Genomic DNA, 16372 nt, shown 5'->3' with positions numbered 1-16372 from the left:
ATCATGCTAGCACTCGGGGTGCCCAGCGGAGTTGACGGGCGATGCGTACAGGCGGATGCATTTCTTTACCCAAGCTAGTCATTAAATTGTGGGGTTCACTGCCAGGAGAGGTTGCGATGGTGGCCAGGATCACAGACAGCGGGAAAAGAGGACTGGGAAAAGATGAATGGATGCAGTGCTCCCTCTAAGCTGCGGAATCTTGTGAGCAAAGATTGCTTTGTGAGCTACTGGCATGAAAGTTGTGAGCAAGCGAATTGGCTGCTGCATTAATTAGCTTGCTCTGGAGCCCTTCTTCCTGAGCCAAGACAGAAATGTGTGAGCCGGGGGCTAAAAAACTGTGAGCCAGCTCACACTAACTCAGCTTAGAGGGAACACTGCTTGCAAGCAATGCTCCCTCTAAGCTGTGGAGTCTTGTGAGCAAAGATTCTACTTTGTGAGCTGCCGGCATGAAAGTTGTGAGCGAGCGATTTGGCTGCTGCAGAAATCAGTTTGCTCTGGAGCCCTCCTTCCCGAGCCAAGACAAAAATGGGTGAGCCGGGGGGCTAAAAAACTGTGAGCCAGCTCACACTAACTCAGCTTAGAGGGAACACTGGAATGGAGGAGAGGTCTGTCGATGCCATGGTCAGAGGCCGGAAACCTCTGGCACTCGGTGCTAGGAGGCGCTGTCCCAGAAGGCCCGGATGCTGGACTAGATGGACCCTCCGTGCTCTGGCGCCACGGGGCTCTTCTGGTATTCTTAGAGGAGTGGTGAGGGGCTTCCTGCCGGAGAGGCGGTCTGGGCAGAAAGAGAACATGCCTGGGGTCTCCAGCTGTTCCTCATAGCTTTGTATAGTGGGGGGGGGGCTGCGCCACGTTCTCTTCCTGGCTGCCTCCGTGCCCCCATCATGGAGGAGAGGAGACCCCTCCGGCCCCCTTCCTGCGCTTCTAGCTGGCTGCCGCACTTCTCTGGGCACTGCAGATGCCCCCGGCTGGCGAACGCTTTAAAAATAGCCTCCCACCATCGCAAGATGTCTCCGTCTAACAGCTCTCTCCTCTGCCGTCTTTCCGCTGGTACATGGTGGGAACGTGTCCCCGCGTGAACTCCCCGCGCGGCGTTGTGTGCAGAAGTTCTTTTAAGGCAATTTGCACGAGGGAAGACAAAAGCGCTCCTTGGATACGGAGCCCTTCGCTCCGCCGTGCATTAGGCAGGCCTGTTTCGGAGGCTCCCCCGCCTGCTTGGCCTCCTTGCCCGCGGCCCCGGCCCCCTCCCCTGCCGGCAGGGGTGCCCGGCGGTCGAGCAGGGGCACGGAGAAGCCCGCCCTGGCAGTTTTTGGAGCTGTGCTGGATGGCAGAGGCCCTGCCCGGTTTCCTCCTCCTCCCAGGGCTCCGTGTCCCTGCACACCTATTTGCGGAGGGGAAGCGGCCTCCCTCTCCGGTTACAGGGTCACGTGGGGCTCCTATTCCTGCCCTCCCTGTAGCAGCACAGCCCCCTCCTGCAGAGCGCTCTGCCCCGGGAGCCTCACAGAGGAGGAAGGGTGAGTGGGTCTTCTGCCGTCCCTTTCCCCTGCTGGATAGACCGGATAGACCGAGAAGGATGGCAGGAGTTTCCCCCGTGTGCCCAGATGTAGCCTGAAGGGTTTGAAAGGGCCGCCTCGGGATGGAAGAGGCAGGGGACCGTCCCGGTCTCGGAACTCTTGCCCCTCTCTTTGGGTGGAGGCCCTTCTGACAACCCCCTCTCCCCACCTCTCTCCCTGCAGGAATAAAGAGTCGGTGGCCGGGACCGTCTCCACGATGGGGAAGGATTACTACAAGGCCCTGGGGATCCAGTCGGGGGCCAACGAGGACGAGATCAAGAAAGCCTACCGGAAGATGGCCTTGAAGTACCACCCCGATAAGAACAAGGACGCCAACGCGGAGGACAAGTTCAAGGAGATTGCCGAGGCCTACGACGTCCTGAGCGATCCCAAGAAACGGGCCGTCTACGACCAATACGGGGAGGAAGGTAAGGGGGTCGGCGGAGGGGTGCGGCTGCTCCTTGTCTGGGTTCCCACCCTGGGAAGAGTAGGGGTGGTGTCTTGATGACGGGGTCCCCATCCACTCGCGCCTTGGGGCCCCTTCCTGTTGGTCCCACGCCCGCAGAAGTGCAGCTCCTGACCGGCTGTGGCTGGCCTGGGGGCGGCTTCTTGAACAGCTTCCCCGGGCGAACTCCGCTGGCTTCTCTGGGTTGCAGCGATAGCAGTCGGGGGGAAGTGGGGAGAAGCACCCTTGTGGGGAGCTTGTGTGGGGAGAGCCGGATCCGCCCTCACGTGGAGGTTTAGTCCTCAGGGCCACCGGCTCTCTTCCTGCTTGTCGAGAAGGCTCGGTTCCTCCTGGGTTGCTCCGAGGAGAAAACAGGTCCACGTGACGGGCTGTGGGTGAAAACACGTCCCCCGTGGCATAATTGAGGCTTGGCTTCTGCCTTCTGCCGGCGCTCTGCTTCCTTTTCAGTACATGCTGCCCTGGGTGTGTGTGTGTGTCTCTCTCTCTGTCTCTCTCTCTCTCTCTCTGAGTTGCAGCCTTTCCCAATTTTAGTAATAGCTCCTTGTTTCATAAGCAAGGCCTGGCCGTTGGCAGGGAGCAGGGCAGGTTCCGCGGGCCTGTTGTGCCGGGGAGGGAAGGGAGCCGGGAATAGCAGTCGCGTGAATCAGCCAGATCGGCCCAGGACTCGCTGTGCAGAAGATCGGGAATGAACAGTCTCTGGCAGATTTTGCTGGCCCGCTGCAAATCACATTCTGGCCCAGAAAAGGCAGATTCTGTGATCGGAATACATTTAGGCCAAATGGGCCAGCATTTGTGCATTCGTTTCACGTACATCTCACTCCCGGAATCTTTTCGAAAGAATCTGGGAGTCGGAGATGGCAGCAGGGGGAGCGTTGACGGGAGAAGATTTGGACTGCCTTGTTTACGAAGCTGGGCAGGAAAGGGCAGGAGCCTGTGCAGACGTGGTCTCTCCCTCCCTCCCCCCACCACTTCCAGTCCATTAACAGGTGCGCTATCATGTGCTGCACCCTTATGGCCTAGAAACATGTTTAAAAGAAACGTGTGGCAAAATTGCGGAGACGGCACACACATTCGCCCATCGGAGCCCCCGCGGAAGAGTGGGGGCAGGTGGGGGAAGGGAACCTTGAGCCTGACTCCTCGGGGAGGCGTCAGGATACGGAGGCAGCAGATGGCTTTGTGGTTTGGCCCCAAAATAAAAGGCTCAGACCTGGCAGAGGTTCTGCTGGCGTGCGCACACTCCGTCTCTCTCTCTCTCTCTCTCTCTCTCTCTCTCTCTCTCTCTCTCTCTCTCTCTGTCTGTCTGTCTGTCTGTCTGTAGGATCTAATTATGTCATAGTGGTGACAGGCAGGACATAATTGCAGCAGTCTTCGCTTCTGTTCAAGGAATAACGGGGGTTTGTGGAAAACCTGTTCCAAGAACTCCACTTAGCCGTTTCATTCGGGTGCATCTCGGGGCAGCCCAGAAGAGGGGTGGTGAGACTAAATTAAAAAGAAAGGAGCCGGGGACGGGGCCACCCGCTCAGCCTGTGAATCCATAAGGGTCCCTGTCGTCGAGGGGGAGAGTCACTGAGTGGACGAGCCAGAGGGGGTGGCACCTGACGTTGTCCCTTGGCGAGGACTTTTGGGAGGCCAGAGAGCTTTCTCCGCGGCACGGCGTCCCCTTTCCACGTTCAGCGTGAGCCCTCAAAGATGCCGCCGATCTTGAGCATTTTGCTGTTAAAAGCTTCTGCTAAAAGGAGCCCAAACATTGCTCACTGGCCATCTTTGTGGCTGCTGAAGGCCTCCCCCCTCTCGAGGAGCGATGTCCCTTGGCCCCGTCCCCCGTCTCCTAGGAAGCTTCCTCTGCTTCCCCCTTCTCTCCTACCCGCGGCTGCTGCAGCAGTTTGCTTGTGAGCTGTGGCTTGTCCTGGAGTCTGATGGCTTGGTGGGGGGTGGGCAGAGGGAAGACCCCCCTCCTCCAGCTGCAGGGCTCTTCAGGGCGGGGCCCAGGCGCAGCGAGTCCCGTGTCTTCACAAGTCCTCCTTCTGGAAGGACTTCCGGTTGTGGCGTTTCATGAGAAACATTGGCTTGGAGCTGTGAATCTGTCTGGGGCTTCCAGGAGAGGTACAGAGGAGGAGACGGATACCTGTTTTCCAGGCAGGGGCTCTTCAGGAACCAGGCCAGAAGCAAACTCTGCAGAGGAATTGGTCTGGCTGGGTGTTTTTCAAGCTCCCTTGAGCTCTATTTCGCTCTTGAATAGTAGAAATTATTGCCTAAGAGCAGGGGTCATTTTGTAGAAAAAGAGGTGCAGGAGCTCATTAGCATAAGTCATTAGCATAACTTATTTGCATATGCCACGCCCCCTGACATCACCGGAAGTGTGTCAGAAGGCAACACTCATCACTCAGGCTCCACTGGACTGTTTGGATTGCTAGCTATTTGGGGGGGGGGGACGTGCAGATCTGTCCTCGCAGAGGAGGGAGAGCTTGTACCTGAATAAAACTTGGTCTTAAAGGTGCCACTGGACTGTTTTGGACTGTTTTGGCTCTGCAACTTACCTGACTGCTTCTTGCCCTGACTGAGGGCTGCTGAAAGCAGGGGGTGGGGCCTGTTGCATGTGCCTGTCCCCTGGGCTCTTTACTGCCGGAGCTCCGCTCCTGTGCGCTCCTGCAGGAAATGACCCCTGCCTAAGAGTGAAGTTCGTATGAAGTCCCTGCAGGGCTTGGGCGAGCATATTCATGCAGTCAGGAGCAGGGCTCCCTCTCAGCTGTGGAGTCTTGTGAGCAAAAATTCTATTCTGTGAACGACTGGCATTAAAGCTGTGAGCGAGCGATTTGGCTGCCGCTGCATAAATTAGTTTGCTCTGGAGCCATCCTTCCTGAGCGGAGACAAAAATGTGTGAGCTGGAGGCTAAAAAACTGAGCTGGCTCATACTATCTCAGCTTAGAGGGAACACTGGTCAGGAGGGATCAGGAGCGCCACCCTGTGCCCATCCCTGCTGCAAGGCCTCTTACACCCACACCACAGTCGGCGGCCTTAGAGAAGAGTCACTCTCCACAGGAGAGGTGGGACCAGGAAGTTCTCCCTAGAATGAGCTGGGGTAGGCAGCCTGCCCTTCAGCCTCTCCTGAGGGCAGACCCCAATGGCCCCCCGTGCCCTCCCGCCTTCCGCCCAAGGGATCGGATGCGTGTCCTCTGCCTGCAGGGATTGCAGGCTCCCTGGAGGTGGCGGGGGCCTGGGGGGCCTCGCAGTGCAGCCGGGAGGGGGGCGGAAGGGGTGAGCGGCTGAATTACAGCCTCTTTGGCATTGTGCTGGAGCACCAGACGACGGTTGCAGGCGCCTCCTGCGTGGCCCTCCTGGTTCTCAGTGGCTGGCCTGCCTTGCCCGAGAAGAACTGCTGCTGCCACTCTGGCTGGGGGGCGGGGGCGGGGAGGAGGCTTCGGGGCTGCAGAAGCTTCTCATACAGCCTTCAGCGGAACGTGTGGGGAGCAGGTGCCGCTGAAGTGACGTTTCCCCTTCCACACACTGTGGTTTAGCAGGAGCAGGCAAAATTAGGGAACAGTCAGCCTGTCTGGTGAGCCGTGAACATAAGAACATAACATAAGAACATAAGAGACGCCAATGTTGGATCAGGCCAATGGCCCATCCAGTCCAACACTCTGTATTACACAGTGGCCAGAAATACCAGGGGCCATCAGGAGGTCCACCAGTGGGGCCAGGACATTAGAAACCCTCCCACTGTTGACCCCCCCCCCCCAAGCACCAAGATGACAGGGCATCACTTGCCCCAGAGCCCCTCTCTATACCTGGTGGTTAGTAGCCACTGATGGACCTCTGCTCCATATGCTTATCCAATTCCCTTTTGAAGCTGTCCATGCTTGTAGCCGCCACCCCCTCCCGTGGCAGTGAATTCCATGTGTTCATCACTCTTTGGGTGAAGAAGTACGTGGATTCAGGCTGTGTTTCCTGTCGGTCTGTGTTCCGTCTCTGCTTTCTCAGTCCCCTGACCGGTGGTTCTCTTCTGCTCTAGGGCTCAAAACAGGCGGCGGCTCCACCGGCAACACAGGGAGCACCTTCCACTACACCTTCCACGGAGACCCCCACGCCACCTTTGCCTCCTTCTTTGGGGGCTCGAATCCCTTCGACATCTTCTTCACCAGCGGTCGCTCCCGAGTCTTCAACGGCTTCGACCACGACGACATGGACGTCGACGAGGACAGCGACGACCCCTTCAGTGCCTTTGGGCGGTTCGGCTTCAACGGCCTCAGCGGTGTTCACCGGCGGCACCCAGAGCCCATCCACATGCGGCGGAAGGTGCAGGACCCCCCGGTGGTCCACGAGCTGAAGGTCTCCCTGGAGGAGATCTACCACGGCGCCACCAAGCGGATGAAGATCACCCGCCGCCGGCTGAACCCGGACGGGAGGACCGTGCGGGCCGAGGACAAGATCCTGAACATCGTCATCAAGCGCGGGTGGAAAGAGGGCACGAAGATCACTTTCCCCAAGGAAGGGGATGCCACGCCTGACAACATCCCCGCCGACATCGTCTTCGTCTTGAAAGACAAGCCGCACACCCACTTCAGGCGGGACGGGACAAACATCATCTACGCGGCCATGATCAGCCTGAAAGAGGTCAGTCCTTGGCTCCAGACTGAAAGGGGGGAGGGGGGGGAGAAGTCAGTGGGCGTTCTCCCCGGGTGCGCCACGCTCCCAAGGGGGTCTTGGCCATGCTGCGTCTCAAAGGGAGAAGAAAGGGCGTGTGTGTGTGTGTGTGCTGATGCGACCAGCCTCTCTGGTGCCCTGCTGGTTTTCCTGGCCAGTGGCTCTCTGTCAGTGGCTCTGCATCCCTCCCTCTTCCCTGGGAAAAGCTGCCTTGCCCGGGTAGACTGGTGCAGAGGACAGAGCCCCGTGCCCTCCATCGGTGGCTCCTAGCCCACGCAAGAGTTTAGGAGGGCATCGTTCTTAAGAACATAAGAGACGCCAATGTTGGATCAGGCCAGTGGCCCATCCAGTCCAACACTCTTGTGTCACACAGTGACCAGAAATACCAGGGGCCATCAGGAGGTCCAGCAGTGGGGCCAGGAGGACACAAGAAGCCCTCCCACTGTTCCCCCCCCCCAAGCACCAAGAAGACCGAGCATCCCTTGCCCCAGCCTGAGAGTTCCTATCTATATACCTTGTGGCTAATAGGGGCCACCGATGGACCTCTGCTCCAGATGTTTATCCAGTTCCCTCTTGAAGCCGTCCATGCTTGTAGCCACCACCACCTCCTGTGGCAGTGAATTCCATGTGTTCATCCCTCTTTGGGTGAAGAAGGACTTCCTTTTATCCGTTCTTGTTCAGCTCTGAAAAGCACCGGAGGCAGCGGACTTCACTGAGGCATGTGAACCTGGGAAAACAGGGCCGGGTGCATCTGCAGTGGGGAGGCAGGGGTGGCCCACGAAGGCCCCCCTCCCAAGAGTCATACGTGTGCTGTAAATGGGGGAAGTGGGCCGAGAGGGGCAGAGAGAGGGGGTCTGAAAGAGGCAGCGGGGGCAGAGTCCCCCGACGACTGCTCTTCGTAACCTCAGAACGTCAGCACTCGGCTGCGAATGCAGCCGTGGAAACTTATTGACGGTCTCTCAGAAGGGCCCTGCAAAATCACCGCAGGTGGAGGAGAGGCGGTGGTTCCTCCTTACTTGGCCAGAGACAAAGAGCAGGAGCCCTCGGTGGAGCCCAGTGATTTCTGCTCTCCCAGCTCTGGTATCTTCCAGTCCTGTGTGGCTGGGACAGGCTGGAGAAGTCTCTCTCCCTCTTAGAGACGGGGACAGAACACCTTTAGGGGAGCCCCAAGGCATGCATGAGTCTCCCAGCCAACTGATCCCCTGGAGGCTTTGGACATAAACATCAAAAAAGCCCCGCTGGACCAGACATAAGAACATAAGAGACTCCAATGTTGGATCAGGCCAAAGGCCCATCCAGTCCAACACTCTGTGTCACACAGTGGCCAGAAATACCAGGTCCACCAGTGGGGTCAGGACACCAGAAGCCCTCCCACTGTTGACCCCCCCCCAAGCACCAAGAAGACAGAGCATCACTTGCCCCAGAGCCCCTATCTATATACCTTGTGGCTAATAGCCACTGATGGACCTCTGCTCCATATGCTTATCTAATTCCCTTTTGAAGCCGTCCATGCTTGTAGCCACCACCACATTCCTGCGGCAGTGAATTCCAAGTGTTCATCACTCTTTGGGTGAAGAAGGACTTCCTTTTATCCATTCTAACCTGACTGCTCAGCAATTTCATGGAGTGCCCACGAGTTCTACCTGCTCTTTCCCATGCATAATCTTATAAACCTCAATCATGTCTCCCCTCAGTCGTCGTTTCTCCAAGCTAAAGAGCCCCAAGCGCTTTAATCTGTCTTCATAGGGAAAGTGTTCCAACCCTTTTAACATTCAAGTTGCCCTTTTCTGCATTTTTTCTGCATTTTTTCCAAAGCTATAATATCCTTTTTAAGCTGTGGTCCATCCACTGAGGGTCCATCCAGTCCAGCATCCCCTCTCAAGCAGTCGCCAACCAATTCCTTTGGACGTCCACCAATGGGGCACAGGGGCCGTGGACTTCCCATGATGTTGCCTCCTGGCTCTGGGGCTCAGAGGATTAGTGCCTTTGAAATGCCTTCGCTTTCCTCCTGCCCTCCTCCTCCAAATGCCACTGCCACCTGGACTCCATATGCATGCATTAAGCATTGAACATAAGAACATCAAAGGAGCCGTGCTGGATCAGACCAGTGGTCCATCCAGTCCAGCATCCCGTCTCACATAGTGGCCAGCCAGTTCCTCTGGAGGGCCAACAACAGGGCAGAGAGGCCGAGGCCTTCCCCTGATAAGGACACCAGAAGAGCCCTGCTGGGTCAGGCCAGGGAGGGTCCCTCTAGTCCAGCCTCCTGCCTCACACAGGGGCCAGCCGGTCCCTCTGGAGGGCCAGCAACAGGGCAGAGAGGCCGAGGCCTTCCCCTGAGAAGAACACCAGAAGAGCCCTGCTGGGTCAGACCAGGGAGGGTCCCTGTAGTCCAGCATCCCGTCTCACACAGTGGCCAACCAGTCCCTCTGGAGGGCCAACAACAGGGCAGAGAGGCCGAGGCCTTCCCCTGAGAAGAACACCAGAAGAGCCCTGCTGGGTCAGACCAGGGAGGGTCCACCTAGTCCAGCATCCCGTCTCACACAGTGGCCAACCAGTCCCTCTGGAGAGCCAACAACAGGGCAGAGAGGCCGAGGCCTTCCCCTGAGAAGAACACCAGAAGAGCCCTGCTGGGTCAGACCAGGGAGGGTCCCTCCAGTCCAGTCTCCCGTCTCACCCAGGGACCTCTGGAGGTCCAACAGCAGGGCAGAGAGGCCGAGGCCTTCCCCTGAGGTGCCCTCCTGGCTCTGGGACTCTGTCACAAGCAGCGGCTAGAAAGGTTCTCTCTCATTGTTGCCGCCACTCTGGTGTGGGTCTCCTTAAAGAGATTTAACAGCAACGGTCATTCTAAGAGCGTGCAGGGAAAATGAGCACACCGCAGCAAAGTGAGCCACCTGAACGCGTCGGACGGTGCTGCCCCTGGGCTCCTCCAGGTCTTTGGCCTCCAGCTGACCCCCACCCCCTTTGGGTGAGGGATCCCTCCTCCTCCTCCTGCGGCACCCTCCCACCAGCCCTGCTCCCTGGGAGTGAGCTCCCTCCCCCACTCTGGGCTAGAGGTGTAAAATTTCCGGAAATTTTGAAGGTTGGAAAAAAACCCAATTTTTTTCAGGGGAAAACCAGAAATGTTTCAAAAAATTGAAAAAAAAATGCTACATTAGCACTTATTTTTTCTTTTCCAGATTGAAAGTCTTTCTGTTACTTTAGGAGCATAAAATATGACTATGGACATTTTTACTTGGCATGAAATTATCACAACTAGCATACTAAAAATATAGTGTATCCAAACAATTATTACAAACAGAATACCCACCCACATGCAAAAACAAAACAGAGACCTTTTTCTTTTCTTGTGACAACATAAGAACATAAGAGATGCCAATGTTGGATCAGGCCAAAGGCCCATCCAGTCCAACACTCTGTGTCACACAGTGGCCAGAAATACCAGTGCCATCAGGAGGTCCAGCAGTGGGGCCAGGACACTAGGAGCCCTCCCACTGTTGACCCCCCCAAGCACCCAGAATACAGAGCATCCCTTGCCCCAGAGTCCCTATCTATACCTTGTGGCTAATAGCCACTGATGGACCTCTGCTCCATATGCTTATCTAATTCCCTTTTGAAGCCGTCCATGCTTGTAGCCGCCACCACTTCCTGTGGCAGTGAATTCCAAGTGTTAATCACTCTTTGGGTGAAGAAGTACTTCCTTTTATCCGTTCTAACCCGACCGCTCAGCAATTTCATGGAGTGCCCACGAGTGCCCGCGAGCACCTCCTAGAGGAAGAAATGCATCTTGTTCTTGCATTGGAGAGTTCAGTTTGTCACCTAGGACTTGCTTGTCCTCAGTGTCCTCAGAAATAAGATAAATCTGATACCATACATATTTTTTAGAAATGATTTGGAAAATATTTGAACACCTTGTCTTAAAATATTTTATTCATCATGTTAAAATAAAATGTTCCATAATCAATTTTTTTTCCTTTTTTTAATTTTTCGGGAAAAAACAAAAAAGGCCTCAGGAAAAAACCCGGTTTCCCCCCCGCCCCGAATTTTTCCAGTTTTTTTCTGGGCCTTCACATCTCTACTATGGGCAAGGCCTTTTATCGCTTCTTCCCAGGCACTGCCCTCCACTGTTCTACTGGTGCAACTTTTCCCTCCAAACCCGCTGTCAGCCAATCACAGGGCCCAAAAGGTTACCTGGGAAATGTAGGCCCTGATAGCTACTCTAGTACAGGCTTGCCTGGAGCCACTAGGCCTCCCTAGAGCCTGTAGGCCGCCACCACCACTCTAGGCCCAGGATCATGACAGAGGCTCACTGCCTCCGAACGTGGAGGTTCCCTTTAGTCACCATGGCTGGTATTTCTACTGTTTTGGGAGAGGGAGAACAATGTTTCTTTGTCAACTCTCTCCCCACCCCGTGCATAATGTTATACACCCCTGTCATGTGTCCCCCCCGCCCCCGGAGTGGTCTCTTTTTTAAATGGTGAAGTCCCCAAGACTCTCCGGCCTTTCCTCCGGGGGAAGGGGCTCCAGCCCCCTCATCACCTTGGCCGCCGTCCTCAGCTCTGCAATGTCCCTTTTCTGGCAGCGCACCCACGGAGGGGCACCTTTGCTTCCGCACGTGTGCCTGTATCCTGTGCCACAGATCAGGGCGCCACCAAGGCAGGCGGTGCATGGTGCGAGGGACTGCACAAAGGGGCAGGATCCGGGCCCTTCGCTAACCCTTGGGGGAGGAGTGGGTTGCAGCCCTTTTTGGCTCCGGCTGCTTTCGAGGGTTGCTTGAAGCCAGGTGTCCTCTGTTGGGTGAAGGGAGTGAGCAGTGCCCTGCCGATCTCCCGCTCAAGCCTGGCACCCTCTTTCAGGCCCCTGGTAAAGGAGAGGAGGACTGTGGGGCTCCGGGGTGTGTGGTCTGAGCCCCATTTGGGGGGTTTTTTTTGGGCCCTGTTTGGGGGGGGGGCCCCCCCCCCCCCCCCCCGGGGACTTTCACGATGGGAGAGAAATGCACGAAACAGTCAGGTGACCTGAATACTGTACGGAAACAGTAAACTACTTCAGTCTCTTTTTTGGAACTGGTGCCCCATAGTTTGGGCCAGCCCACGTATCATAGAATCATAGAATGTTAGAGTTGGAAGGGACCTTTCAGGTCATCTAGTCCAACCCCCTGCACTCTGCAGGAGCATAGCCGAAGGATGGTCGTCCAGCCTCCGCTTGGAAACGTCCAGCGAAGGAGCATCCACCACCTCCCAAGGCAGACTAGACTGTTCCGCTGCTCAACCACTCTTACAGTCAGAAAGTTTTTCCTGATATTTAGTCAGTATCGACTCCCTTGTAATTTCCACCCATTAGATCTAGTCTTGCAATCCGGAGCAAGAGGGAATAGATCTGCTCCATCTTCTACATGACAGCCCTTCAGATGCTTGAAGACTGCAATCATGTCCCCTCTAAGCCTTCTCTTTCCCAGGCTAAACAGACCCAACTCTTTCGGCCTTTCGGCCTTGGATTCCAACCCTCTCACCGTCCCGGTTGCCCTCTTCTGGACACGCTCAAGCTTGTCAACCTTCTTCCTCAAATGTGGTGCCCAAAACTGGACACAGGACTCCGGGTGAGGCCTGACCATAGTAGAATAGAGCGGAACGGCCACCTCCCTTGATCTGGACACGATGCTTCTGTGAATGCATCCTAAGATTGCATTTGCTTTCGTCGCAGCCAGATTGCACTGCAGGCTCATGTTGAGTTTGTTTAGTGTATTATTTATTTATTTATCTTCCATCTTTATGGTCCGCCCTCCCTGCGAACGGGCTCAGGGCAGACCACAGCAATAGTCAGAATTGTCCCTGACGCCGGTCAGCTGCAGCAAATGTGTTTGTGTCTTGTATTGACAAGCGAGCCAAGCAAAGAGGGAGTTCTCCCAGCTGTGTGTGTGTGGGGGGAGTTGAGCCCCCTGTGGCTCCTGCACCGATGGTTCTGGGTTGGCTAGGGGCTACGTGCCAAGCTAGCCCCACGCTCGGAGCCGTGGCAGTCAGTAGCCTGAAGCTCATGAGGCAGCCCCACGGTGGCCCTCCCTGCCTTCTGGAGCTGGCCGGGGCTCTGGGGTGGGGGGTGGGGACGGACACAGACCTCTTCCCACTGCAGCAGCCGTTTCTCCAAAAGGAGGCAATCTGGGGATGGGGCTCAGCACACCCTCCCTTCCCTTCTTTGGCGGAACGCCCCTCCCCTGTGGACCCCGAAGGGCCATCAGACACCTTTCGTGAACGCCCCCTCCTTCCGCCCGGAAGCGAGGCCCGGATTCTCCGGTCCACAGTGGCTGACCTGTTCCAGTATCCGTACCTCCTCCCGCCGCTTGCCTCGCCAACTCCTTTGGGGCCGCCTCGCCATTCCTCTTCGCCACGAGCGGCTGGTGTTTTTGGGCTGTTTCCGGAGCTGGCAGGTTCACCTGAGGACGCCACTCGGGGCCTTCTCGCTCCACATGAGCTCCGTGCGGCTTTTCCCTGCCACCTTCTGTGCGAAATGTGCAATGCATGGGCGGCTCTTCCACCGGTTTTTCCTTCCAGGCTCTTCTGTTGACATTAATTGAAATGAAAGGTGTGTGTGTGGGGGGGCTTCGGGGGCTGGGAGGGCCCCTCCTCCTCCTCCTCCTCAGGTGGGGCATGACGGTGTTTCCGCAGGGAAGAACCACCTGCCTGCTCTCGTTTCCCTCGTGGGAACGCAGCCCCCCGGGGAAGCCAGCTCAAAGCCCAGTCCGGAGGCTGCCCCCCCAGGGAGATCTTGCCCAAGTGAGGGTTTTGTCTGTGCTCTGCAGGCCGGCTGTGCAAGGAGATCGCTCCTGGGCCTCCAGTAAGCAAGCTGAATGCAGGGAAACGCTCCCTGGCTTCCCGTCCCTTAGCTCTGGGTGCACACCAGGCAGCTCGGAGCACAGCTGTCCATATGCGTGAAGCTCAGCTTCCCTCTCCTTGGCCGGGCGGGGCTGGGTGGAGCTGTGCCATCTCCCAAAGGACAAGGAGCTAGTCATTCTGGGACATGCCAGGTCACGGGCTTGGACTCACTCATCTCGACTGGCACCGTAACGGGGAGCCTCAGCCAGGCACGTGGCTCCCCCAAGTGGAAAAGCAAGGGGGGGGATGAGAATGGGGGGGCTTGTTGTTTTGGGGGTTGCTCCCCTGGAGTCAGCATTCAGGTGGACCCTTTGGCAGCTCTGACGCCGTAAGAATAGCCCACCTGGATGGTTTATTGCCCCCCTCCCCGGCCTCGCTGCAACAGGCAGGAGAGACCGTCCGAAGGCCTCCTCGTGGCCCTGGAAGTGGCCCTGCGTGTCCCTGGGAAGGCCGGAGCCTCTCCTCGGCTTGTGCCACCTTCCGGAGGCGGCCGGCTGCCAGGGGCTGTGAGCACAACAGCTGAGGGTGGGGGGGGGAGCTGTGGAAACATCTGAAGACCGCTCGGTTACCTCACTGGGGGATTAGGCGCCGAAGCCTCTCTAAATTTAGCTGCTCTCGCTCAGAGTTTGTGGCAGGACCGCGTGGGCTCTGAGCAGCTCTGGGGCTGGCAGCGCCTGGCAGGGAAGGTCCCCCCCCTGCTCCAGAGTTTCAGCTCCCAGAAGGGGGGGGGGGAAGGTGTGGGTCTGCCTGGCCTCCCGCCTAACGCTCCCCTCGGTCTTGCTTGTGTCTTCCAGGCCTTGTGCGGCTGCACCGTCAACATTCCCACCGTCGACGGGCGCGTCATCCCCCTGCCCTGCAACGACATCATCAAGCCCGGCACGGTGAAGAGACTGCGGGGGGAGGGGCTCCCCTTCCCCAAGGTCCCCACCCAGCGCGGAGACTTGATTGTAGAGTTCAAAGTCCGCTTCCCGGACCGGATAGCCCCCCAGACCCGGCAGATCCTCAAGCAACACCTCCCCTGCTCCTAGGCGCGCGGCCCCCCCACCGCCGCCCCCGGGCCGGGCCGGCCTCCTCTCCACCTTGCCAGCTGTAAGCAGCGATACTTCACGCCCCGCGGCCTGTACCGTGCCCGGGGGCTCACTGCAGACCACACCCTCCTTTCCCAGGAGGCACGCTGGCCTGGCTTGTCTGTGCTCTCTCCCTTTCCCTGCCCCTCCCCGGACCTGGCTCCCCGGCCGCGTGTGAGCGGGAGCCCCGCCTGCGTGTGCCCACGGTCGCTCTGCGGGCTGCTGCTGCTGGACAACTGACCCTGCCGCACTCAGCGGGAGCCTCGGTGCAGATCGGACTACGGCACCTCTCCCGTTCCTGCCGGGGCGTCTGAAGATCTTCTCACCGCTGCTGCTTGGACGACCGGCTCATGCCAAAAGCCGGCCCAGCCTGGTGTGCCCAGAGCAGGCCAATTCGAACCCAGAGCCAAGCTCTCCCGAACCACGAGTGCACCTGCCGGGAGTGGCAGAGCCTTTCTCCCGGCTCCTCCTCCTCTGCAAAGGACACTGACTTTTTCCTCTGCCAAGCCGTACCCGGCCAGGGTGGGCTCCTCCGTTGCGGCACTGCGGGAGAGCTGGGGGCACCCTTCTGGCCAGCGCTGCCCGAGCGCCCAGCCGCCGTGGCCGCCGCTCTCGCTGGGCCTGCCTGGACTCCTGCTCTCGCTTGCTCCAATAGAAACTTTGCAAGGGTTGGTCTCTCGCCTGTCCGTTTTGGGTTGTGCAGAGTGGTGCGTGCTTGTCTACCTTGGGGCAGCGCTTCTCCCTCCCGCACCAGGCCGCTGTGTTGGGCCAGAGGCCAGGAGCAGCGCCTGGGCCGATGTCACGTGGCGGCAGGGACCGGCGTGGGGCCTTTTACCTTCCGGGGCCGCAGAAGGGGCGGGGCGGAGGGCTGAGATCCGCTGGGGTGCTGGGGTGGTTGCCAACAGCGTGTTTTTCAAAAACCTTTTTCCGAGGGAGAAGTTGCTAACCCAACACGACTTCTTGCCAGCTAAACTTTGCTTCATCTGCAGGGGCCCCTCTGGGGACTGAGCCGTTAATGGGGCCTGACTTCCGTAAGGCTTTGAAGCTGCTTTTCAAAAGCTCCCCCCACCCCCTTCTGCTCCCTGAAATGTGGTGCCAAAACTCCCTTCCACGGGGTCCCCAGCTTTGTATCTTTGAACTGAGGTATTTCTTCTGCCTTGAAAGGGGGCTGACTCCCTGGGTGGTGGGGAAGAGGGGGGGGTGTCGCTGGGCTGCTGGCCCTCCTCCTGGGTTTCTCACGGCGGGTCAGCTGATTTTTGGAGCTGCTACTCTGCTAAAAAGTATTTTATGTGCCGGAGGGGGTGGCGTGTCGGAATGCACAAAGCCCCAGCCGCCCCCTGTATAGGTGTACAGAATCTAACGCGTCGAAGTCTTTTAACGTGCAATTTTTTGGGGGGGAAGATTGAAACTGTCCACGCAGTATTTGGCTCAAATCAACCCATTTGAATGGTTACGACAAGGCCTTTTTCTGCTCCCTCCAGAGCGGGTGTGGGTGTGGCTGGGTGTGCGTGCGTGGGAGCGTGTGTGTACGTGTGTGGTTTTTAAAAAAAATACAAAAAAGCTCTGGGGATGCCGGGGGCCGGCAGGTCGGAGTTGGCGGAGAAGGCGGCAGCCCCTTTGGGGGCTTTTCTCCGGTTCAGCGAGCCTCCTCGTGGTTTTATAGCAGTTTTTTTGTATTTCTTTCCTCTGATTTTTGTAATGTCCTGTATTAATATTTAAAAATAAAAAACTATTTTAAAAACAGGAACTGTGAGCGATCCGTGTGTGCGAGGAGAAACAGGA

General features: G+C 57.5%; 1 protein-coding gene across 1 annotated transcript; it reads left to right on the top strand.

The window, feature by feature from the left end:
* Positions 1-1448: 1448 nt before the first annotated feature.
* On the top strand, positions 1449-15604 carry DNAJB5 (DnaJ heat shock protein family (Hsp40) member B5). The gene is made up of 4 exons (XM_015406816.1): positions 1449-1514; positions 1737-1981; positions 6029-6630; positions 14318-15604. Exons 2-4 carry the CDS (start codon positions 1771-1773, stop codon positions 14549-14551), a joined length of 1047 nt encoding a protein of 348 aa, XP_015262302.1. The 5' UTR covers positions 1449-1514; positions 1737-1770; the 3' UTR covers positions 14552-15604.
* The last annotated feature ends 768 nt before the right edge of the window (positions 15605-16372 follow it).

Source organism: Gekko japonicus, unplaced genomic scaffold (assembly GCF_001447785.1).
Source record: "Gekko japonicus isolate JY-2015 unplaced genomic scaffold, Gekko_japonicus_V1.1 scaffold765, whole genome shotgun sequence".
Taxonomy (NCBI): Eukaryota; Metazoa; Chordata; class Lepidosauria; order Squamata; family Gekkonidae; genus Gekko; species Gekko japonicus.
Note: the sequence above shows the minus strand (reverse complement) of the source record. Positions and strands in the feature narration are given on the sequence as shown.